This window comes from Mesocricetus auratus, unplaced genomic scaffold (genome assembly GCF_017639785.1).
Source record: "Mesocricetus auratus isolate SY011 unplaced genomic scaffold, BCM_Maur_2.0 Super-Scaffold_100009, whole genome shotgun sequence".
NCBI lineage: Eukaryota > Metazoa > Chordata > Mammalia > Rodentia > Cricetidae > Mesocricetus > Mesocricetus auratus.
The window spans coordinates 61,952,852-61,978,257 of NW_024429193.1; the positions used below are offsets into that span (position 1 = coordinate 61,952,852).

Sequence of the window (25,406 nt, forward strand, 5' to 3'; positions counted from 1 at the left end):
TCATCCTTAGGCCTTAACATGTTAGTGGAACCCACTGCATTACTCACGCAGAGAGAAAGTTTTAAGAGCAGGCATAATTGGCTACATTGGAGTAGTTTGCTCATGGCAACCGTCAGACACATCAGACTGTTACACTTTCCTCCACGGCTCAAGACACCGTACTCACAGCGCGCTCACAGTCAACGCAAGTGCAGTTAAACAGCTCTTTATTTCTGCACGAAACACGGTCTGGACGAGAATACAGATTGTTAGAACACGGCTGGGCCCTTCACTCGTTCCCATGCCCTCCACAATGGAAGGAAGGGCTAAGGAGACTTTCAGTTCACGGACACTCGGCTTATGAAATCTACTGCCTGCAGACCCCTCTGATACAGCTGGCTGTGACGACACTGACGACAGAGATGACAAACACAGCCAGCCTTACATGTATGTGCAGTTCAGTCTACTGCTGAGTCCATGTTCTCTATGATCCATGCTTGCTCGGGGCTGGGACACCCTGAAGTGCTGGCCTGCTTCGCTCCAACACTCTTCTGACTGCTTGTCTTGGAGGCAGAGGACATTCAGACATCCTGGGAGCTTGCGGGAGCCATGCTCTTGGAAGCTTGTTGAGCTAACCAGTGCTTGTATCTTTTGGTCTTTGGCTTCTGAAAGAGCACTACGGACATAGGAACCCTTACAGTGTCGAGTCCATTTACCTGAACACACATTCAAAACAGGAATAGGCAGAGATCAGTCAGGCGAACCAGTACCACCCAATCCAGCTTTTCATGCTGACTCTTCTCCCAAACAAATGAAGAAAATCCTTGAAACACTCACAGTCACATCACACCAGTACTCGCCCCACCGCGTGATAGGGTCCTCTGGTAACTTCAGAGCATGTGGGGCAACCACAACACCAAGCTGAAAAATAGAACCAACACCCAGATAAACCAGTAGTTCTTAACCTTCCTAATGCTGCCACCCTTTAATAGAGTTCCTCAAGTGTGGTGACCCCAACCATAAAATTATTTTGTTGCTACTTCATAATATTGGATAAGCAGGATATCTGATATGTGGCCCTTATGGGGGTTATAACCCACAGGCTGAGAACCACCGAGATAGACCCTTCAGCCTCCAGGGTGAAGTGTCTTCCAGAGCAGAGTGTCTCAGAATGAAGACATCTGGGGAGCTGATTCTGGCTGACCTCGGGAGGGCACAGATGTGCACAGGAGACAGCAAAGGTGTCAAATTTGCAAACAGAACAGGTCTTCAGACCAACACTACATCCACAAAAGTAACAATTCTCCAGTAAGTCACATCCCCAGGTTCTTCCTAGCTAGAGATAAAATAAATGGAATTGTTTTTTTCCTACTAGCTTTTAAGTATGCAACTACTTTAATTCTTAGCTACACTCCTTTCTCCCTGCAAACCAATCAAGAGCAATTCCCAACTCCAGCTGGTAAAGGGTTCCAAGCCTGGGTCTCCTACCTAGTGGTGGCTCTGATCTAGGGGGATACTGATAGGGAACACTCACATTCTTGAGGAAGTGATGGACAACTATTTCAGGGTTTAGCTCTGACCTAGGGGGATACCGATAGGGAACACTCACATTCTTGAAGAAGTGACGGGCAACTATTTCAGGGTTTAGCTCCCATTTGACGTTGTTCTTCATTCCCACCTCTAGATGACAGCTTCTCAGAAATTTCACTGTCTAAAGAGAATTATAAATAAGGGCTGGGTCAATAGGAGTTGGAGTTAAAGGGGGAAATATGTTAGAGTCACAAGGTCTGGGAGTTCAGGAAAAAGGCATAATTTTTGCCCTGCAGCTAAGATAGGTGAAAAGGAACCATTAATGGGGGAAAAATTCTTTTTTCTCAACTCTGATATGGAAAAAAGATATTTTCTAAGACTCCACAAGGCATTTCATCTCTACCTTGCTGTTTCTAAGCAAAGAGAAACTTTGCTTAGGGTTTGGGCTGGCAAAATGGCTCAGTAGGCGAAGGTGCCAGTTGCCAAGTCAGATGACCCAAGTCTGACCCCAGGACCCACAAAGAGGAAGAAGGAGAGAACTGACTCATGCAGGCAGTCCCCTGGGCTGCACATGTGCCCTGCCCCATATACACAAATATAATAAAGGTAGGGTCGTCTATGAAGGCTCCTATATATCTCAGGGTGAAGTGACTCTTAATAGTCTTTTAACCTGAATTCTATGGAATTCCAATTCTATTCACACTCTATCACTGGCTCTTTCTTATTTATAAAATGAAGTATAAATCACTTGAAGAGTGAAGCGAATTTTTACATCTTGTCCCAACCCTCTTTCCAGCTGTATATTTTCTAATGCTATATTACATAAACCTTTACTTTAGGTAGATTGGACTATCTTCATTTAAAAATATTCCCTAGAGCTGTTGATAGATGTGTGCCTAACCTACATGAGGCCTGGTTTTGATCCCAGCATCCATGGTAACTGCTGTGATCCCACCAACTGAAGGGTAGAGTAAGGAGAATTAGGTCAGGGCAGGCCTTGGCTATACACGGAGTTCAAGGCCAGCTTGAGGTATATGACACCCCCCAACATACCTTAAATATTCACTCACACTTCCTAGTTTGCCCAAACTTAGAAAAAGCCTAATTTAATACTATATGAAAAAAAAAAGTCTCCCTCCCCCAATAACTCCAAACCCCCTGCTTTAATGTCTTCAGTTTACTGTTTGCCTTCTCATGCCTCTACATTCTCTTCACCTCTCTGTAAATACTCCCCAAAGGCAGAGTCCTCATCTTACATTTTCCCACAGAGCCTGATTCCCATCCTGGGGACCCCCTCAAAAGCTAGAGCACTTTTGACAAAGAATCCCAGGCCAAGAATGTCACTGAGCACTTCAAATGCAAGAAGGTAGCAAATTAAAAATTTGGCACATTTTCCTAAACAAAGTAAAAAAGTATGCCTTAAATGCCAGCACTGGGGAGGCAGAGGCAAGCAGATCTGAGTTTGAGGCCAGCCTGGTCTACAGAGTAAGCTCCAGGGCAGTCAAGGCCACACAGGGAAACCCAGGACTTCATACCAGCTATGTAGAGTAACAGCCAAAAAACTATTTTGTCATCCTTGTCACAGTCAGCAGACGAAGGACATCAGGGAGACTCTCAGGAGGTCGGTGACCTCTGTAAGGAATCAGTAAAAATTTCCTACTTACCGCCTCTCCTGCCTTTGTCTGGATCTTCTCCAGTTTTCCTTCTTGTCTCAGCTGAAAAAGAGAAAACAAAGTAGAAGAAATGTGTCCACATCAAGTCAAAGCAGCTCAGCTATGCTGGGCTTCTGGGTTCTTGGTCTAGATCCTATTCCACCTTCAAATTAAGTAACAAACTCCCAGCAGGAACCATTTCATTACCCCATATCCTTTGGGCTCACCAATCTCTCCTCTTCAAACAGCTTCTTGTTTTCAGGGGAGGCATACACAGCCAGCCCCTGAGCAAGGAGTTTATTGCGACCCACAGACTTCTTCACCGAGACCAGATCGCCCCGCACTCCAATCTCTGCCAATGAGAACAGGAACAGATGAAAACTCTGGTCATTGTGGGTAGTCTACTGGTAAAGGCCTTGCCTTAGCATACTTAGGCTCTGGGGGTCCATCTCCAGCATGGGGGGGGGGGCATAAAAAGAGACAGTCCTTATTTCCTCACTGTTTTTAATTCTTCCTTTAAAAAAATGTCAGTTCACTGGGGCAAGTTATAAGGCATAGAGGACCCAAGTGGTCCATAACCTTAGCACAATGGGGAGAAAACAGGCAGCTTTCTGGGGCTCAGCTGTATGCCCTGTATCAGAGGATAAGGTCGACCTTTGGCCTTCTCCCCATCATACATTGATTAGGAACCAGGACTGAGTTGTTCAACCAAAGGATTTCATTATTTGTGATGTAAACTGTTGGGTATTTTCTTCACAGTTAACAGTATTGCCCACACGTTTTAATGTTCCGTGCCGGAGGCCAGTATCTAAAGCACAGGACCTTCCGTGACTTCTTATTTTCACCGGAGCCACAAAGTAGTAAAAATAAGGCAAACAGATGAGGAGAAGCAGGAGAGGTTAACGTCATACAGGAGCAGCCCACGGGGTGTCGGCGTCCGGGCCAAGCCTTACCGTCCACAGACTGCGTGAGGATGAGCTCCAGGGGGGCTTTGGGCCGGTGTTTCGTGTCCTCCACCAGTTTGTAAACGCGGTGTCGCCGGTGCAGGCGCGGCTTCCGGCCCGCCCCGGCGAGCGGCACTTTCCACCAGCGCTCCACGATGACCGTGCTCTGGCGGCCAGGGGAGCTGGGGTGAGCGAGCGTCCACAGAACGCCCCGCCACCCGCCACAGTCACCTGCATCCCAAGGAAAGGCGGCCTCCCCACGGAGCGGCCCCTGCCGGCCGCCCTCCCCCACGGAGCGGCCCCTGCCCGCCGCCCTCCCCACGGAGCGGCCCCTGCCGGCCGCCCTCCCCACGGAGCGGCCCCTGCCGGCCGCCCTCCCCACGGAGCGGCCCCTGCCCGCCGCCCTCCCCACGGAGCGGCCCCTGCCCGCCGCCCTCCTGTCCTTCACGGTCTACCACCCCAAGCCCGGCCGGCCCTCACCCGACAATGAGAGAGACTGAAGTCACGCCCCGGGGTGCCCCCTTCAATTCGCGGCCGCAGTAGCTCTCGGATGCCTCCTTGCCGCAGCCAAGCAGTGCCAGCACACAGCAGGCTCCTACCCTGGGCAGCCACGGAGGCGGCCATGACGCCGGCGCGGAGACGGAGGAAGGGCCCCGCGCAGGCGCAGTCGAGCCCTCTGGGCTGCCCGCGGCGCGCCTGAGAAGCGCGGCTGCTGATTCTGCTGAGCCCCGGGGTCCCAGAGTGGGACAGCGGCTGCCGCTGCGCCTTGCACGCCGGAGACAGGACAATGGGGAGAACTGCTATTTGTTTTCGTCACTCCTTTCTACAGATAATGTAATGAGCATCGAGTGGACTGACAACGGAAACCATATCTTTTCTTTAGCTTCACTTTTAAAAAGATAAGCGGAGGGGGTGCTGTGACGCATGCCTGTAACCTTTCAACAGGACAGTTTCCAGGCTAACCTGATTTACACCGCAAGCTCTAGGCCAGCGAAATCAATAGTAAAAAAAAAAAAAACTAATGATGACAATAAAAATGGATGAATTTAGTTCTGGTTGTTGAGCTCATTTCTAATTTTGATATGCTGTAATTTCTGAATGCTAAAAGAATATGGGTGCCGCTATCAATTTTCCTTTGAGTCTGTCTAAAAGCTGTCGAAGGGTGGGATCCTCTAAAAGCTCTGCTAACTCTCCATGATATTGTTACACTATAGCATTTAAGCTAATATTTAGAGTTGCGGGAGACATAGGATATACAGAAAAAGAAACTACTGTAAGGACCACACAGTTGCTTCTGTGGAGTCTATGTACTGGGTAGATTATTAAAATGGACCGAAAGAGGGTCTACAGAGAAGACTGCATGTGCCCTTACGTAGACTGCCTTCCTACATGCGTTCCCGTGGTTCCCAGGGCAATAGTCTTCAACAGCCTTTTTAGCTTTTGCGCCCTGCACTCAGTATGTGGAATTGTACTCAGTATCTACTCTCTTGATGCTCTCAGTTCTATCTTATGGCTGCTAGTTATGTGCCAGTGATGTCTAAATTGCTATCCTAGACTTCCCACAAATCTCTCAGCATCTTATTATCTTCTTACCTGTCTAACAAACATTTAAGAGTTAACCGATTTGGGCTGGAGAGGTGGCTTAAAAACACTAGTTGGTCTTCCAGAGCTCTGTCCTGAGTTCAATTCCCAGCTACCACATGATGGCTCACAGCCACCTGTATTGAGATCTGGTGCCCTCTTCTGTCCTGCAGGCATACATACAGACAGAACACTACATAATAAATAAGAAAGAAATTTTTAAAAAGTTAACCGATTTATACCCATTCTTCCAAAGCTGCCCTACCTGCAGGCGTTCTCATTTCAGTTGATAGCTTTGTTCTTCAGTTCTTGGACACATATTTCTATTATTTAAAAATTTTACACTTTTATCTTTTGAGATATTTCTCCTTTCCTTTTCTTCCCTCTATCCTCCCCCCCCCCGTGTACTTCTCCTTGTTCTCTAAAATTCAAGGCTTCTTTCCCCTTTGTTGCTGTTTTGTTTTGTTTTGCTAGACAGGGTTTCTCTGTGTAACAGTCCTGGCTGTTCTGGTACTCACTTTGTAGACCAGAGATCTGCCTGCTTCTCCCAAGTGCTGGGATTAAAGGTGTGCCCTACCACTGCATATAAATATGTATATATGTATATGTATATATGATTTATTAATTATACACACAGTGTTCTGGCATGTAGGCATACATGCCAGAAGAGGGCACCAAATCTCATTATAGATGGTGGTGAGCTACCTTGTGGTTGTTAGAATTGAACTCAGGACCTCTGGAAGAGCAGCCAGTGCTCTGAGCCATCTCTCTAGCCCCCTATATAGTCTTAAGTATAGAAATACAACTTGCTCAGTCTGTATGTTACTTGCATGCATATGTCTTTAGGGCTGACAATTGGTGTGCTCTTCCCTGGGGAAGACTATTTCTTCTGCTCTCTGCAATCTGTAGTTGTCTGTGGTTCTTCATCTAGGGTTGAGGCCTTTCCATTTCTCATTAGCATGTATATTAGTGTCCTCCTTGTTCAGATCTTGTTTAGGCAGCTGTGTTTGTGAAGACTTCGTGGGTATAGCTCCCCTGAGGTTCCTAGGAGACACTAGCTCATAGCAAACTTCCCGTTTCTTTGGCTCCTATAATCTTTCTGTCTCTTCTACAACAGTGGTTTTCAACCTTCCTAATGCTTATACAGTTCCCCATGTTGTGGTGATCCCCAACCGTAAAATTATTTTGTTGCTACTGTTATGAATCATAATGTAAATATGTGATATGCAGGATATCTGACATGTGGCCCCCGTGAAAGGGTCATTTGACCTCCAAAGAAGTTGTTATGTCCCCTCCCCCCCTCATTGAGAACCTCTGTTCTACATCAGTCCTTAAACTTTAGGTGAAGTTATGTTATAGACGTATAAGTTCACAACTCTGCATTTTGATGGTTGTGGTGTTTTGGAATGATGTTCACCTGTTACAAAGGCCTTCCTTGATAAGCACCAAGCATCACACTTATCTGTGGATATAAGGATGTAGTTAGAGATATGCTGGTTTACTAAGGTGGAGGATACACGTTCTCCTTCAAGGTCCATGACTTCACTAGCCCTGGGTAGGCTGGGTTTCCAGTACCAGGCCTGATTTCCCTCTTGTTGAGAGGACCTTAAGAACAATTAGAGAGTTGTTGGTTACTGCCATGATATGCATGGCATGCTGGCCATTGTTATGGTTCGTAGGCATCATAGTAGGTAGAATTATCAGTTGCTTCCCTCCCTTGGAAGCTTCCATGGCACCTTCTGGTACCATTGAAGCTAGTCCTCGAGGAGGAGGCTTTCACCGCAGATCCACCTCTGGTCCTCTGGGTCCTGAGAAATTTTTTTTTTTATCTCACAGGCCATCAGAAAACCCCATGTGTTCTTCTTTTTACTTATCTCCAGACTCCAAACATTTGCCACTGTTACCTTGTAGGCTGGCTAGCTGTGTGAATGAGAGCTGGAGGGAGGTTGTCTATGGCTAGAACTGTCCAAACAATGGTCTCATTGACCTGTGGACTCGTCTCTTCTCTTCTGGGTTTTCTGCTTCCCTCTGCAGATAAGCACATAATTCATCTACAAAAGGCTAAAGGCAGATAGGAAGTTATGTTTTCAGTTACTGAGTTCCAGGAATAGCTTCACCATCTCCACTCCCTCCTGCCTCACCCCACCCCTCCCAGAACAATTATCAAAGTTCCCGACTACCTGGGTCAGCTCCTGTAAGACTGTTATACACTTTCTAATTCCCACACCTCGGCGGCCCACAAGCCACCGGCGTAGACTGGAGCGCAGAGGAGTTAAGATGGCTGCCACGGGCGGCGAGGGGCGAGCTCTCCTCGCTCTCAAGGGGAGAATCTCCTTCATCCCTCTCCAGAAGAGGAAGAGAGGAAACACAAGAAAAAGCGCCTGGTGCAGAGCCCCAATTCCTACTTTATGGATGTGAAGTGTCCAGGACGCTATAAAATCACCACGGTCTTTAGCCAAGTACACATGGTAGTCTTGTGTTGGCCGCCCCACTGTCCTCTCTCAGCCTACGGCGGAAAAGCAAGGCTGACAGAAGGAGGCTCCTTAGGGAGGAAGCAGCACTGAAAGCACCTGATTCAAGATGAGTGGGAACACATCTTGGATTAAAAAATAATTGTTACACTTTGAAACCCAGACACGACACAAATATGATCAAAGAAAAGGAGAGAAGAAAAGGAAATAAGGAAAACGTTTTAAATCTAAGTGACAGCTGGAAAGACGTTTCAGTAGCTAAAGCGCTTGCTGTGCAACCCTGACAACCTGGGTTAGAGTCCCACAACACACAAAACCCACAAAAGCCAGATGACTTGAGTTGCCTGAGTCTGTAATCAGCATTCCTATGGTGAGATGGGAGGTAGAGACAGAATTGACCAGAAGCTCAAGTTCATAGTGTAGCAGCAGAAATAACAAGATCTTGTTTCCACAAATGCAAACATGCATATAACACACACACACACACACACACACACACCAACTGTAAAATTAGGTCGGGCATTGGTTGTGCACGCCTTTAATCCCAGCACTTGGGAGGCAGAGGCAGGTGGATCTCTGTGAGTTTGAGGCCAGCCTGGTCTACAGAGTGAGTTCCAGGACAGCCTCCAAAACAATACAGAGAAACCCTGTCTCGAAAAACAAAAAACAAACAGACAAACAAACAAAAAGACTGTTAACAAAGCTAATGTCTATAGATGAGGATCATCCCATTTAGAAGCAACAGCCAATGTAAAATCTAAGACTGCTGTGTTCAACAGCAAGGCGAATGGGGCAGTTTACGTTACAGGGAACAGGAGTTAATAGGGCACATGATACAGGGCTCCCTACACCATTCTATGAGCTTTTGAGTAAAGGGGAAGTGTCTGAGAAGTGTTTTGCATGAAAGAATGACTACATATGGCATGCTTTAAAAAACGATTCTTAGCCAGTGGTTGGGTTGGAGGTTGGGGCGTATATGGAGGTCAGCAGGAGTCTGCTCTCTTCTGTCTTTGTATGGGTTCTAGAGACTCAGGCCATTAGGCTTGGCAGCAAGTAGCTTTCCCAGATTAGCCCTATTACAAGCCTCTCTTTTTTCCTTAAAGATTTATTATGTACACTATGTCTGTCTGCATGTATGCCTCCAGGCCAGATGAGGGCACCAGATCTCATTACAGATGGTTGTGAGCCACCATGTGGTTGCTGGGAATTGAACTCAGGACCTCTGGAAAGCAGCCAGTGCTCTTAACCTCTAAGCAATCTCTCCAGCAGCTCCCTCCCCCCCCTTTTTTTTTTTTTTGAGACAGGGCCTCTCTATAGCCCAGGCTGTCCTGGAACTCTCTCTGAAGACAAGGCTGGTCTTAAACTCAGAGATCTGCCTGCCTCTGCCTCCTGGGATCTGGGATTAAAGATATACTCCATCAGTGGAGTAGGGATTGGAGGAGGGGTTGGGGAAGGGTTGAAGGGGGAGGGAGAAGAGGGGAGGGAGAGGGAGCTGGGTTTGACTCATGAAGCTTGTTTCTAATTTAAATTAAATAAAAAATTAAAAAAAAGACATGCTCCATCATGCTTGACTGTTAACTCCCTGTATCTTTGATTGATCCTCTTTTCAATGAAGCCTACTTGGAACACTTGTGCTGAAACCTTACTGCACATCCCATACTGCATTTTTGAGGTAGGGTCTCACAGTGTAGTTCTGGTTGGCCTGGAACTCACTACACAGACCAGGCTGTCCTCAGACTCAAAAGATCCACCTACTTCTACTTCCCAAGTGCTGAGATTAAAGGTTTCTGTCACCACACCTGACTTGATCCTCATTTTTTTTTCCGAGACAGGATTTCTCTGTATTGTTTTGGAGGCTGATCTGGAACTCACTCTGTAGACCAGGCTGGCCTCCAATTCACAGACATCTGCCTGCCTCTGCCTCCCGAGTGCTGGGATTAAAGGCGTGAGCCACCAACACCCAGCTTGACCCTCTTCTAACCTGTTTCCCTCTAACCGGTGTCTTCTGATATACTTACTTTCTATATCCTTATGTAGTTTGTTCTCTCATGCTCAAAAGTTCTATAGAGCACAGGCCTGTTGTTCACTGACATGGCCGAAGCACCATAGAGGTGCCTGGCTTATAGTGGGCCCTCAGTATCTGAACTGATGCATAACGAATTCGAAGAAGTTGGTTCTAGAACCAAATTTTGTCCTTAATGTTAAATTTTATCAGTGTTTTAGTTGGTGTTTCTATTTTTGCGATAGAACACCATGACCAAAAACAACTTAGGGAGAAAAGGCTTTACTTCATCTTACAGCTCTCAGGTCACAGTCTGTCACTGAGAGAAGTCAGGGCAGGAACTTGAGGCAGGAGCCTGGAGTCAGGAACTGAAGAGGCCCTGGAGGAATGCTGTTTACTGCTTTGCTCCTCATGGCTTGCTCAAACTTAGACTGCTTCCTTTTTTTGTTTTTGTTTTCTTTTTTGGTTTTTCGAGACAGGCTTTCTCTGTGGTTTTGGAGGCTGTCCTGGAACTAGGTCTTGTAGACCAGGCTGGTCTCGAACTCAGAGATCCTCCTGCCTCTGCCTTTCCAGTGCTGGGATTGAAGGCGTGTATCACCATTGCCTGGCTAACAGTAGATGAGTTTTAAAGATCTTTTTTATTTTTTTTTATTTTGTTTTTTGAGATAGGGTTTCTTTGTGAAACAGTCCTGACTGTCATGGAATTTACTCTGTAGACCAGGCTGGCCTTAACACAGAGAGATCGCCTGTTTCTGCCTCAAAAGTGCTGGGATTAAAGATGTGAGCCAGCACTACCTGCCAAGTTTTAAAACATTTTTATCTAACAGTACAGTTGTAAAATTCTACTAGTTGAATATGAGCCTTGGTTAATGGGACAGGATAGGGTAAAACTGAAGTGACATAAGCACTGACATCTTGTCTATGTCACAGTGCCTGCCAGGTCATAATGACAAGGTTGCCTGATCTTCCGCCACCCGTCCTCTGAACCTCACTTTGCCGCAGGGAGGCACTGAACAGAGAAACTGCCTTGTAACAGGTCCCGCCCCTCTCTCTACTCCCTTTCTTATATCAAGAGGGGAAGAACACGGAACTACCTCTACCCATTCTGGTCACCATACGCCTATTACCTCTACTGTTACAAATACCGACTCACCCTCCGGGAGAAGATGCTGCCTTGGTGTTACAGAAGGTACTTGTTTTTATCTTTAATTACGGTTTACATAAAGTATATAAAAAAACAATTTGAAAGAAGTTCCTAAGTGGCAGGGTAGAAGCCTGGTATGGATTTGTATAGTTTTTCTATTTGGTTGGCTTGGAAAAATAAGCGAGTCCATACATAGGTGACACAGGGAACAGTGTTGAAGACTGGTCCCGTGCAGCTGAAGTCAGGAAGCTAGCTACCTTCGTAGTTTCTTCATCCCAGGCTCTGAGGTGAACTAATTTGAGTCTCTCTTTCCCAAACAAGCATCACTTACAAAGAACAGGAGGACCTGACACTCCGGCCCCATTGCTGGCCCCATTGCTGCCTCCAGTGCTCCTGAGTCCCTAGGAGGCCTCCAGGTGGGCAGGAGCACTGAGCGGGAGAAAGACCACAGCCAGCTTAAAGAACTGTACTCGGTAAGTAGACCGTGAGCTGGTGCTATGTCAGGGCAGCTCTTTGATTGCTGTAATGACTTTGTTGAGGGAAGATTGATAACCATAAAAAATAGAGCTAGGTAAAATTTATATGAGCTCTCACATAAAATTTACTTGCTTTCTAGATGGATTCTGGCCCAGAGATCTAAAGGTCATATAGTTGGTAGCAAGCAGCAGGATGGGAAAGTAGGACCGAAGGTAGAGGATTATAGTGGTAAAAGGGTTGTAATCCCAGTTTCTTGAAAGGGCTGCCTAGAATACAAAGTCAATACAACGCTAGCTTCAGCGACTTAGCAAGACCTTATCCCCCAACCCCACTAAAAATAGTAAAAATGGGGCTGGGAATATAGCATGAGCAAGACGACACCCTGAGCTTTCCAGCACTAGAAAGTAATCCTAGGTATTTGGCCTCAAGTAGAACTCAGTATCAGGTGACTATACCTAGGACTAAGGGATGTTTTTACTTGCTCGGCCTCCCTCATCTGCCTCTCGTTGGCTCTACAAAAGCACACCAGTTTGCCCTATGTGTGATTTGAAGACTCAATGAGCATAGATTATAACTTCAGTTTCTTTCTTTTCTAGGCTGGGAACCTGACAGTGCTATCAACTAACCCCCTGCTTCACCAAGATCCAGTTCAGTTAGAATTCCACTTTCGCCTCACCCCCCATTCTTCTGCTCATTGGCATGGCCTTCTGTGTGACCATCGACTCTTCCTGGATATCCCATATAGGGCCTTGGATCAAGGCAACCGAGAAAGGTAAGGAGCTGGATGGGTGTGGGGAAGAGATGATGTATTCCACCATTTATCATGTCATAGTGACTTAGGAGCTGAGTCATACATAGAGCACACTCTTAGCACACAGATAAGATCTTGGCGTTTGAGGAATAATTTTAGGTTGAGGGCCAGTTGTTGGACTCAGAACACCAAAGTGAGCATCCAAATAGTTGAATACTTTTGCTTTTCAGCGGTCCCTTCAACCATGACCCCTTCTGTGACATACACCTCAGTCAGGTGGAATCCCTTGGTTTCAGAGAAAAGCCACTTAAACTCTATTAGCAACTTCTAATTTCCCAGTTTCTGTAGGTAGAGAGAAAACACCAGTACTTCTGCTCTGACTTTCTAGAGTTAGATGAACATTAACTTTCTCTCTGGCCTCTAGTTTGACAGCAACACTGGAGTATGTGGAGGAGAAGACCAATGTGGACTCTGTGTTTGTGAACTTCCAAAACGATCGGAAGGACAGAGGTGTGCTTACGTATCTTGGGATAAGTCAAGTCCCTCCTCTTGGCATTTCAGCGTCCCAGTCCCCACTTCTCCTGCAAAGGAAATGAAGGCACACAGCATTCTATTCTGTCCCATTACAACTGGATTGACAAGAAGCCCCTGCAGGTGGTGTCCGGCACAAGGCTTCGAGCACTAGAGAAATTACACAGGGTCCATTCAAGGATGCAGTGAAGTGAGAAAAGGTGTCAAGCCAATGTGCCAAGCCTTCACTGCAGGCTACAAGGACAGGAACACATTTAACCAGATGCAATATATTAGTGCTCATCTTTCAGAGTTTATACTCTGCTGGATATAAGACAAGATGAACTGGGCCTGGTGGTATAAGCCAGTCTCCCAGAGTTTGGAAATCTAGGGCAGGAGAATTCCACACTCAAGGTCAGATTGGCTACTTAGTGAGATCCCAAAGCAAAACAAAAAAGATGCTGCTTAATTGTCAGCAATAACAGATACCATTTTAGAACTTAGAATGCCACCATTGCACTAAGTACTTGAATAATCACATCTTAAATCTGTGAGGAAGGTTCTCATGCACACTTTACAAACAAGTAAACTGGAGATCTGAAAGGTTAACACTAAAGGCAGGGTAGGCCTATGTCTATCACTCCAAAGCACACCCTAAGGCCCCTAAGCTTAGCTTCACTACACTGCTTTCCAGAGTCACTCCTTGAAGAAAACGAATCATTGAGTTACATAGACTGAGTTTCAGTGGATGTGCTAATTTTTTGTTCTGTTCTACAGGTGCCCTGCTTCGAGCCTTTAGCTACATGGGTTTTGAGGTGGTCAGACCAGATCATCCTGCTCTCCCTCCCTGGGACAATGTCATCTTCATGGTGTATCCCCTTGAAAGGGACCTTGACCAGCTTGGCCAGTGAGCCTCCCTGAACATGTTTATTCCATCTCTGTGAGGGGCCAGAAACCTCAACATACGGGACTCTGGGGCCCAGGATGTGATTTGAGACACCTCCATCCTAGGAAATAAAGGGTAGTGCAATCAAAGTGTTCACTATTTCTTGGGAGCGGATATTGGAATGGAATATGAACCTCCTAGAGATAAATTAACTGCAGGACATACTTAATGATTGAAAAAAATCTGAGTCACACATAGAGGACTCCTTTTGCCTTCTTGTCCCTAAACCATTTTTCCATTACCATTGAGCACCTGCCAAGATCAATGACCAGTCAACTAGAAAGTACACAAAGACTAAGCCATGCTAGGATGCATTCATAGATTTCGATTCAAACTAGACAAGTGCAAATTCCTCTTTGGAGGTGAAGAAAACCGATAGTATTATAACAGATAACAGAAGAAAGTATTCCAGACAGCAGCAAATACTGGGGTGTACTGGAAAAAATGGTAGGGGTCTCATGTAGCCCAGTATCTCACATCCATGCTTCCATTTCTACCTCAAGTGCTGAGGTGTCATAACTGTTATTTTAGGTGCATGCACATTTACCTACATGCATATACATACACATGGTGCCCAGAGGCCAGAAGAGAGCACTAGATCTCCTGGGACTGGAATTACAAGTTGAGAGTCACCATATGGGTATTGGAAGCTGGACTTGGGTTCTCTGCCAAGAGCAGCCAATATATATATATTTTTTGGTTTTTCGAGACAGGGTTTCTCTGTGGCTTTGGAGGCTATCCTGGAACTCGCTTGGTAGTCCAGGCTGTCCTCGAACTCAGAGAGATCCACCTGCCTCTGCCTCCCGAGTGCTGGGCTTAAAGGCGTGCACCACCAACACCCAGCCTCAGGCAAGATTTTTAACTTTCACTTCCCTGGGGTTTAGGGTAACCCTAAAGACCCATGTATTCATTTTATGTATCCCAGTTTACCTCACCTTGTTTCCTAACCATTGTTACATTATCGTGCATTCATATTTGTAAGTACTGTCACGACTCTCAGTGGAGTCTTAAGAATACCTTCAGCAAATGGAGATGCTAGACAAACAGCAGGGCACCTCAAGTCTTTCAGGGAAGACCTACTCCTGGAACCTGAGAGTCCTAATCCAGGCCTCTTACAGTGTAGGTGGGATTGTGTGCATAGCTGAAACGGGTCATGGTTCTGAGTGACTGACTGAGGTAGAATGTGAATGTTTGGATGGGAAGGACCCTTCATTCATCTGTATGTGAGGTGGCTGGCAATTACTACCAAGATTATCCAGATTCTGAGACCTTACCCACAGGCCTACTTCCAAGTGGTGAGTATATTTTAGAGAACTTCATTCAGCAAACAATTCTCCAAGCAGAAGTACATTCTTTATTTCACAAACTGTTAATTTAACATTTCCTAAGTTGTCTCCTAAGTTGTCTCTCCATTTCTTCTACTTGTATTTAAACTAAAGTTCATAAAGAAATAGCTGAAGGACTATTTAAAAAAAAAACTATCTTCAAAAACCTCAGCAATGCAATGGAGGGTGAGAGGTAGCACTCCCCCTCCATAAGACCTTTATATTGATGCTGATTTTTCCTTTTGTCTTCTGACAACTGACAACTGCAGTCTTCAGAGTCCAAATACTGATAAGGTGGGTCATAAATCCGCAGAAACACTCTCCATGCCCAAACTCTGGCTGTTTCCCAGCCTCAAAAAGAATGCAGTCCAGCAGTAATGCAAATTATTACTGGCAGGAGAATGAACCTGATATGAAGAGGTTGGGATTACACAGGAGCATCCAAACATTGAAAGGTGGGGGAGGAACCAGCCATGGAGAAATCTGTCTCCATCTGCCACTTTCCAGTAGTCCAATGGAACGGAAAAATGGATTTGATCCATAGCAAGCCACGCCATGTGAAACAAAGAACTTTGTGGGTCTCTGTATATCACAGACTCCTCTCTCCTGGTACCAAATCCTGCCAAAGACACAAGACAAAAAACTTATAGAGCAAGTTAAGCTACAAAGATGCTGCAGGGAAATACACAAAAGAGCAAGCAGAAGGAAGAGGTAATAAAGGCCCTCATTACTTTCCTCCTGCTACAGACAAATGACAGCACTCACACAAAGCAGACAGCTGGTCCAGTAGCTGCAGCCCAGACTTCAGAATAAGTCTTCAGGATTATCATCACCAGAGATAGAGGCAGCTTCTAGTAGTGAACAGAAAGAGAACATGGTATTGCTTTTATTTCAGCACGTACTGCCAGTGAAGCTCAGCAGGAAAATGGGTGGTTGGTGCTCAATGTCCTAAGGGCCAAGTGACTTAATTTGTATTAGGGTTGCATGCAGTGCAGGCTGGCCTCAAACAGAGCTGAGTATGACCCTGATCTTGCGATGCTCCTTCCTCCACTTACCAATGATGGAATTATAGGCATGTGAGCCTCCACAGTTTTATGAAGTCCTGAGGATCTAATCCAGGGCTTTGTGCATGTTAGTCAAGTACTCTACCAACCAAGTTATATTCCCTAGTCCCAGAACTAAGCTGTAACTGACCTCCCTAATCTGGACAGATTAAGAAAAATAACTTTCACAGATGCTGCAAGACAGCATTGCTGGAGCTGGAGAGATGGCTCAGAGGTTAAGAGAGCTGACTGCTCTTCCAGAGGTCCTAAGTTCAATTCCCAGCAATCACATGGTGGCTCACAACCATCTATAATAATATCCTTTTCTGGCCTGCAGGCATACATGCAGACAGAACACTGTATACATAACAACAACAACAACAAAAAAAACAGCATTGCTGTTTGTACCTGATAAGCTGAGGCAGGACAGGGTATGTGGTAACTCTTCAGGGCTCTTTTTGGTCTCATTGAGTATGCTGGCAAGAGAAGTATCTGTTTCCATGGCCTTAGGGCATGGAAGAGAAAAAGAAAGTATCTTGACTGGTGGGAAGGGAGAAGCCTATATGTAGTATAAAGATACACATGCAGGCAAAACACATGAAAAAATCTTTAAAAATGTTATAACTAAGCCGGGCGGTGGTGGTGCATTCCTTTAATCCCAGCACTCGGGAGGCAGAGGCAGGTGGATCTCTGTGAGTTTGAGGCCAGGCTGGACCGACAGCCTCCAAAACAATACAGAGAAACCTTGTCTCATAAAACCAAAAAAAAAAAAAAAAGTTATAACTAAGTGCCTCTAAGCACTGGAAGAAGTACCTTAAATGACTACAGAGACTCACCATGTCCTTCAACATATCTGGGACAGTTCCATCTTCTTCCACATCTTCAGGAAGTTCGACTGCAAATCCTTTACGAACTAATTCTAGCCCAATATCAAGTTTCTGAAAAGGAAAATAAGAAAGCAATGATGCTCTGTTGTAAGGATGAGCAAATTTGCAACCAAAATGGGGTGAGATGGTCAGTAGATCTTTCAGAGTATAAATGATTAATTATCAGATAAAGATTTCTGGGAAAGAAAATATAGATGACGCAGCAAAGCAATATGAACCCCACCCTTACCTTCCCATTGCTGGTATCATATAAATAGATTTTTGGCCAAGTTGAAATTCCAGTCTGGACATAGCTAGATATCTTGGCTACCAATGGCTTCCAGTCAGCACAGTGAGTGAGTCTGTCAAACTCATCTAGAGCTTCCTCTTCCCACTGTTCACCTGGAAGATCATAAGGAGAAAGTCTCAGAGTTGATAAGAAAATACATCCACGAATGTTCTTATGCTCTTCCCAGGAATGTACTTCTCTGGTGGGTTTGGATCTGACTGCCAAGCAAGTTTCTGTCTTGCTTTCTAGTGCTGATAAGGAAAAGGCACCCGAGTCTCCAGAACTCAAAAGCTAGGGAACCTGAGATTTCCTCTTACAGGCTGTGAGAGCTACTGTTTGGAGGTAAAGGCAGTAGGTGGCATGACTGGGTTACCTGAGGGGGCGATCCGTGCCAGACTACATTCTATTGCTTGAAAAGGAAGGCTCAGGAAGTCACTCCTAAAATTAAAGAAATGGAAATTAGAATCCCAGGTATACACGTTCCTTTCTAAATCTCCTTGATGATATGCCAACAGCTCACCACTATCAGCAGAAGTGAGCCAACAGCTGGGATGCTAGCAGGTTCCACACTAGCTCTGCACTCACCTGAGAGCCCTGAGATCCTTCAGTGGGCAATCTCCATTATCTCCAAAGTCAACAAAATAGAGGTCCAAGTTCCCATTTTCCAGGGTACCAAGAATCTGGGCTCGATACCAGGAGCCGTTTGTAGATAAAGGTGCTGCTACAATGTCTCCTACGTTTACAGTCAAGTCTTCAGGCTATACATGGGGATGGGAAGTCAAGAGGGAGTTATTATGAAGTGATGACATGGTAGCTAATAGAGAATAACAGAAAGGAACATTTTACAGTGAAAAAGATAAACCCCAGCCTAACCTCCCTATAGCAACTCACCAGACTATTTTCATAGTGCTGGGTCATCTCAATGATAAGTTTATCCAATTGGAGGCTGCGGGAGCCAATGATTTGGATCCAGAAGTGGTTAGGGTGTTCAGAAGCAGAAACGTAGACTTCTAGGTACTCATCGGCATGGAAACTGAAGTCAGGACTAGGAACTGAACACAGGGTAAGTATGGAGACCGTATCAATAGCATCTTTGGTTGGAATAGGGAGATTGCATCAGGGAGATGAAAGATACAAATTCCCAGTACCAGTTTAGAAATGAGGGATAATTTGTTGACCCAAATAATCTTCTATATCTTTTTATGTAACCAAGTTTATTTACACTGTCATTATCCATGAACTCAAATGAGGCAGCAATTAATTACAGTGAAGGCTAGGCCTAGCAGGATCAATAAAAAAGGACACAGATAGCAATTATTCTTATTACAGATTCTCTTCTACCAGGGATTATAATGGGAACCTAGGCAAGCTTCTTTGGGGGCTCTGACCTTTCTTGCTCAAGCTAGCACCTGTGTATAGAAGAGGAAGCCCATGGCCACCTCATTCTTCAATAATGACATTTAGAAACAGTAATGAGACAGGCAATATAAAAACAAGGTTGAAAATTTCTTATGCAAAAGTATGCCTAGATGAGAGTACTTAGCAATAACAGCCAGGAGATCTATAGCAACCCCCAATTCCCACCAGGCTCCAGGAACACCATGGAAGAGGGGACAGAAAGAATGTAAGTGCCAGAGGGTGAGGAGTGTTGTAAAATGTGGTCTTTTGGACATTACAAGGCACTTGGATACACGAACTCAGAAGAAGCTGCAGTCACCTATACAAGATCAAGCCAGTTAAAAAATTCTAGCATCAATAGAAGGGCGCCTGAGACACTACGCGTGGCTAAGGAAATATTGGCATTGTTAGGTGGTAGGGGAGGCGTCACTTTTCTTTGGGAATGTAGCCACTTGTCGGTTGCCCAGTGGATGGCCCCACACTCATGCAAGTTTGGATAGCACTAACTGGACTCAGTGGGTTCTAAAAAAATAAAGTTGGGAGAAGATGTGTGTTGGGGGAGCACAGGGTAACTAGCTATCAAGATACATTGTATATGACACATGAAATTTTTTTTAAACTTCCCCCTCCCACAGGGCAGGGGGTCATGCTTTAACTTTAGACAAAATAAAAATGATGTAAAATAAGTGTGAAAGAAAAAAGTTATGGGGCTGGAGAGATGTTAGAGGTTAAGAGCACTGACTGCTCTTCCAAAGGTCTTGAGTTCAATTCCCAGCAACCACATGGTGGCTCACAACCATCTACAATTCAGTTTGGTGCCCTCTTCTGATATGAAGGCAAACACTGTATATGTAATAAATAAATAAATCTTTAAAAAGGAAAAAATTATGTCTGGGGCTGGGGCTGATTGTTCAGCTTGTGAAGTAGTTGCCATGCAAACATGAGGACTGTCCCCAGCTCCCACATAAAAATCATGATATGATGGCATATGACTGTAATCCTAACCTCCATGCCTCGGAGGCAGGGGATCCATGGGGTTCAGTGGCCAGTCAGTCTAGTCTAATCAGTAAGCCCTAGGTCCCGGTAAAGAGGCTTCACCTGAGAAAAATAAGGTAAATGGCTCCTGGGGAGCAACCTAGAAAGCTGGTGACCTAGCCTCCATGCACATGCACACATGCATTCACATGCATGTCCCACACCCCATCCCTGCATGAACACATACATACAAGCAAGTGTTCATGAGCGCACACATACTAAACCTGTAGAGACTATAATACAAATTTATTACTCAGATGTTTCCTTTGTGAACATTTCTATCTCAGTTTTCATTAGCTGTACTCAGACATTATTGTTTGGTATTACTCTAAGTATTAGCAGGAAGGAATTATCTATGACAGACAGAAATCAAACAGAATGTAATTGTTTCCTATTTTAGGTTAGTTAATCTAGTATTCCTATCTTTCAAATGGTTAGTAGGCTCCTCTTCATTACATACCTTCAAACATGGACGTCTCTGGACTGTTCTGGGCACCAGGGTTCTGAAGGCTGTCATCATTAGGTTTCTCCCAGGAACCTTCTTTTGGTCCTGCAGCAACCATATCGCCACCACCTTTGCGGAGAGGAACCTCCAGGGGTACGGCTGGGCCCATGCTAGAAGTGGTACTCTTCCAGAGAGCGGCTTCGCCAGCCCCACCTGGCTCCATCACTTCCTCTCTTCTAACACTGATTGGCTGCTTTCGTGGAACTCTGGTTTCAGCAGAATGGGCAATCCTTTTTCGAAGTTCTTCATCTTCTGATACTTTCTCCAGTATCAGATGCTGTGAGAAATGAGAGAGAGAGAGGGGTCATTTTTGGGTAGCCAGATACTGACATGATGGCCAGAAGGGCCACCCTCATTCTCTGGTATACTTGCCTTAGCTGCTGCCACTTCCTTCTGTGTTCCAGAGATTTTTATAAGTCTTGACAGTAGTAACGTTCCCTCTGATTCTTTATCACATGTAATTTTGGCTCCAGAAGCCTTACAGATAGAACGAATCGTCTCGCCACCTCTCCCTACATTAATACAGAAAAACCTGTCATTCCTCTAGTCCAACATTCACTGTAAGAGAAGTCATTCTGTACATGTTACAAGTCAGTGCTCATAGAACGTAAAACAGCTACTGAAGTAATTACTGGAGAAAAGAGAATAAATATAGGACTGTTTTAACCATTTTTTAAAAAACTTTTGCTTTGGACAGAGTAACTTCAGGACATTCACACTTGTTGGCTACACAGCAGCTATACTTTCTCTTTTCATCTGTAAGACACATGGTATAGAGTGTGTCAGAACCCTGAACTGAGGAGGACAGGATACTTCTTTACCTCTAATAGCAGCACTAAGGAATGGTCCAGGGAAACACTAGCTGTTGTGGGAATTTGGCCATTTGGTCTAATGATCAATGGAATGGGTTGGCCTGATGGGTGTGGTTTCTTCTCTAAGGATGTGGAAGGCTTCCTGATGCCATGACTAGGTGACCTGGTCTGTAGCTGTCCCCATTCTTCCCTGGCGGAAGAAGAGGCAGCCAAGTCACTTCATTCTGTATTCATGAGTGTTTTTTCCATTTCATCCCTTGTATTTCTGCAGATTGTCACTTTATCTGGCACCCAACGTGAGGCTAGTTAGTAATAAGCCTGAGCCACCAGCCAAGCATTTATAATAAGCCTCTGAGTAGTTATTTGGAAATGGCTGCAGGACTGGGCAGGACAGAGAAAAGCCTCCATTTACAACTAGCATCCCTGTAAAAGCTTATTTTTGTTTGTTCTTCTAGACAGGGTTTCTCTGCATAGTCCTGGCTGTCCAGAAATCTCTAATTAGACCAGGCTGGCCTTGAACTCACAGAGATCCACCTGCCTCTGCCTCCCAAGTGTTGGGTTTAAATAAAGGCATGCCTTCCATCATGTGGGGCCTCAGATGGAACTCAAGTTGTCAGGCTTAGCAGGAGTTTATCCACTGACTCATCCTGCTTCTTGATTTTTAAAACACCAGTTCTGAACTAAGTGTCTCTCTCCTCTAACAAAGTGAAGGGAAAGCCAGGAAAAACCCTTGGGAATGTGGGAAAGACAGAAAAGGCAAAGAATAAAGAAGCTGTCCAGTGGTACCTATGATTCTGCCCACAGATCGCTGGGGGACTGAGAGTTGCTCAAACACCGGGGTGTTCTCTGTCAGGATCTGATGGATTGCTGCTTTGGCTTTGCACACCTGAACAGGAAAACCACTGATAAGCAGCACCCGCTCATCACCGACATCCTCCGTGTCCACGTCAATCCGAGCGCCTGTCTGTTTCCGCAGCTGCAGAGAGGAGGCATGCACTTTACAGAACTTCAGTTACTTGAATTTATGCATGAAAATTAGTGACAAAAGTAATCTGAATAGTAGTTAACTTAAAATCATTTCTCTGTGTTTACAACTCGTTTGCTCTCTTAGCATGGATTAGCAAATAACGATTCTTTTTCCTCTAGAGAGTAAACCCAGGTACTTTAGCAATGATCCATATCCCTAAAGATTTTTGCTTTCTTCACATTTCAGCTAAACAATGGAAGATAGAATAGCTAAGTAGCATTTCTTTGTCATTTAATGGGAACTCATTAACTACCTAGTAAAAATATTCATGCTATATCAAGCCGAGAATCATCCAATCAAATACTATCTCAAGCTTAGTCATCTACCATCTGAGGAGAGGTACTAACTTTTAGAAAGAACAGTGCAGTTAGCTTAATAAGTTTCTGTATTTTTCTTTTAAAACTATGTGCAGTGTGGGTGTCCTGTGTAATGTGGTCAGAGGAAGGAAGCATGGAGCAGATAGAACTGAAGCCTGGGAAAACCATCTGCCTGCTCACACACTTACCTGTTTAATATTGGCTCCTTGGCGACCGATGATCAGCTTCACAGCCTCCTGAGGAACTCGCATCTCTATCTCAATATCGTCTTCTCCAACAAATGTTAATCGTTCTTCTGTGTAGACCACAACAGACCAAACTTAAATACACTAGAGCTACTACTATTCCTGCCCTGAGTCAGGCTGTCAGAGATGCTAATCCAAGAGACAAACCGGATCTCAACCACAATGCAAGACATAGAATCGGAGTGGGAATTAGAAGGTCCCAAGGACCAGATCTGGGCCTGGGTGTAACAGCTCAGAAGTTAAGGGTGCAGTGTACACACACACAAAGGCAACTTCAACCCCCAGCACTCTGTCTGCTCTCCTCCAAAGACAATTTGGCATTTTCTTTGGGATACTGTTTCAGAAAAATGGGAAAAGATTCTGAAGAAGTTTGAGTTTTTAGGATGCTACTCTAACTCTTATAGAGCCATAAAGGCTAGAAATAGAAGTTGTCTGAGGCATTCATTAGTCTAAAAACTTATTTTTATACAGTCATTTCTTTGGGGTATGTTCACTAGGTCCAGCTGTGGTCTACTTTCTGACAGTTGGAGAGAAGCAGTAGAATGAGTATATATACTCAAAAATCACATAGTTGGTTTTGCTAAGGGAAAGAGTCAATGACATCAGGAGAGTTCCTTTCATAAACTAGCTTTCCAGTAACAAAAGAAACGACATTTCCAAACATTTCTCACAGAAAATGAATTATTTAACAGTACGGGTGTGGCAAGGGCAGCTTTTATTTCAACTTAACAGAGCAGGGAGAAGATGGAACACTATTGCAGGCACTGTATGGGTTCACATACCTCTGCTTTCCCTGTATCGGCGGAATAGGATGTAAGCAATTGCTGCACTTGCTGGGATTCCAAGGCCCAGGGCTACTTTTTGAATAGTGGACAGGCTTGTCCAGGAAGTTTGTTCAGTGGCCATTTTCTGCTGTATTCTGAAACAAATCAAAGTAGTTTTCTGCCACCAACTTGTTCTGTTGGCAGACAGGCATGAGAACAAACAGTATTAAAAACAAAAACCAAAAACCACCCACTACTACTAAGCCAGACAATGGTGGTGTATGCTTTTAATCCTGGCATTCAGGAGGCAGAGGCAGGATTTCTGAGTTGGAAGGTAGCCTGGTTGGCCTTCAGAGTAAGTTTCAAGACAGCTAGGGGTGCACAAGGAACCTTGTCTCAAAAAAAAAAAAATCCCAACATGCAGTAGAAAGAGGCAGACAGATCTGTTATTTCAAGGCTTTCCTGAACTACAAGAAATGGATCCAGTCTAAAACAGAAACAGCTCACACAAAGGTTTTTTCAGTACTTGGGATTCCACGCCTTTCATCCCAGTACAAGCTGGGAAGAGGAAGGAGCTCAGTGCAGTCTAAGATTTGGTGGAGACAGATGTAGTCTAGAGAACAGGATCACCCATTCCTTCTGAGCATTGGTGAGAATTCTAGTGGCTGGCCACTTTGCTTCTCAGACTTCAGCTTTAACCCCAATATCTGTCACCGGGTTTTTATTAGTAGCGCCACATCTCACAAACAAAGAGAAAAGAAGACTACAGGAAAAAAATCAATTCAAAGTAGAGTGTTCTGGCGCTTGCCTGTACTTCCATCTCTCCAGAGGTAAAGGCTAGAGGAGCTTGAGTTCAAAGCCAGCTCGACACAGACCCTGTCACTAAACAAATAACGAAATATCCTGCAGCTGTAAACAGCCATCGGACTAAATTGGAGAAAGTAAAAGGCCCCTCGTTCAAAAGGAGCCAGTCTAGGAGTGCAGAGTGTGGCGAGTGCCCTACCGGGCATGGGAGCCTCGCCGCTGGGGCCAGAGCCCTTGCTCTGGGTCCAGTTACTAGCTCCCAGCACGGCTGCCCCAGACGGTGACCCGTGCAGGACCCGGACACCCGGCCCTCGCCCCACGCGCCCCACCCTCAATCCAGCACTTCTGCCTCCCGGTTGCCAGGCTGCTCACCACCCAGACTCTCCCAAGCCCCAAATTCCTCTCTCGAACCCGGGCTTTACCTCTCGTCCGGAGTCCCGCGCCTTCGCCTCGCACCTCACTAGCACCGCTGCTCCGTCACTTCCACGGCTCATCAGGCTAGCAGGCGGCTATTTAGCAGCCGCTTACCCCGCCCCCGCGCCACGCCCGCACCAATCAAAGCCTGTTTTGAAGTCTGACCAATCGCGTTCCCACGCCGCAGCCAATCCTTGCACGGGTTGCCGTGAGTGACGTGCGCAGATGTGCGCTGAAGTCCAATTACCCGGATGAAAAGTCCGAGCCCGCCCACCTCACTAGCCAGTTAGATCCGCGGGAAGCAGATGCTGTTAATGGAGCTTGCACCTGCTGAGAATTAAATAGCCAACAGGAGGCTCCTGGAGTCCTCGGACCTTCTCTGAGCACCACTTCAACCCGCGAGGGATTTGGATGCTCCGAGGCTGCGGGGGCGTGGGTCACTCGTGGGTGTTCCCGGCTCTACTGAATCACTTCATTGACCTCGGGAGAAGCCTGGGGCAGTGGTGGCGCACGCTTTTAACCCTGCACTCGGGAGGCAGAGGCAGGCCGATCTCTCTTGAGTTCAATGCCAGCCT

The 25,406-nt window shown here is 45.5% G+C and overlaps 3 protein-coding genes across 5 annotated transcripts; 1 reads left to right on the forward strand and 2 right to left on the reverse strand.

Moving 5' to 3' along the window:
* Positions 1 to 189: 189 nt before the first annotated feature.
* Mrpl9 (mitochondrial ribosomal protein L9) lies at positions 190 to 4,729 on the reverse strand. Its single transcript, XM_005087694.4, has 7 exons — positions 4,586 to 4,729; positions 4,115 to 4,271; positions 3,389 to 3,513; positions 3,174 to 3,224; positions 1,589 to 1,690; positions 817 to 900; positions 190 to 695 (listed from the first exon to the last, which is right to left on the reverse strand). The coding sequence occupies exons 1-7, from the start codon at positions 4,727 to 4,729 to the stop codon at positions 561 to 563; spliced, it is 798 nt and encodes a 265-aa protein (XP_005087751.1). The 3' UTR covers positions 190 to 560.
* On the forward strand, positions 4,100 to 14,076 carry Oaz3 (ornithine decarboxylase antizyme 3). Of its 2 annotated transcripts, none has more exon segments than NM_001290483.1 (5): positions 4,100 to 4,292; positions 11,625 to 11,776; positions 12,377 to 12,552; positions 12,956 to 13,041; positions 13,819 to 14,076. In NM_001290483.1, coding segments are annotated over 5 exon segments (579 nt in total). In that variant the 5' UTR covers positions 4,100 to 4,260; the 3' UTR covers positions 13,953 to 14,076.
* Positions 14,077 to 15,321: 1,245 nt separating this feature from the next.
* Positions 15,322 to 24,949, reverse strand: Tdrkh (tudor and KH domain containing). 2 transcript variants are annotated; one of them, XM_005087693.4, is made up of 14 exons: positions 24,840 to 24,949; positions 23,632 to 23,768; positions 22,793 to 22,899; positions 22,047 to 22,236; positions 20,821 to 20,960; positions 20,404 to 20,725; positions 18,402 to 18,562; positions 18,096 to 18,268; positions 17,884 to 17,948; positions 17,472 to 17,623; positions 17,192 to 17,293; positions 16,764 to 16,860; positions 16,078 to 16,163; positions 15,322 to 15,931 (listed from the first exon to the last, which is right to left on the reverse strand). In XM_005087693.4, the coding sequence occupies exons 2-13, from the start codon at positions 23,753 to 23,755 to the stop codon at positions 16,117 to 16,119; spliced, it is 1,680 nt and encodes a 559-aa protein (XP_005087750.1). In that variant the 5' UTR covers positions 23,756 to 23,768; positions 24,840 to 24,949; the 3' UTR covers positions 15,322 to 15,931; positions 16,078 to 16,116. The 2 variants fall into 2 exon arrangements, with proteins under 2 accessions (XP_005087750.1, XP_012981893.1); XM_013126439.3 differs by having other exon boundaries at positions 23,632 to 23,807; positions 24,840 to 24,925.
* Between the last annotated feature and the right edge of the window lie 457 nt (positions 24,950 to 25,406).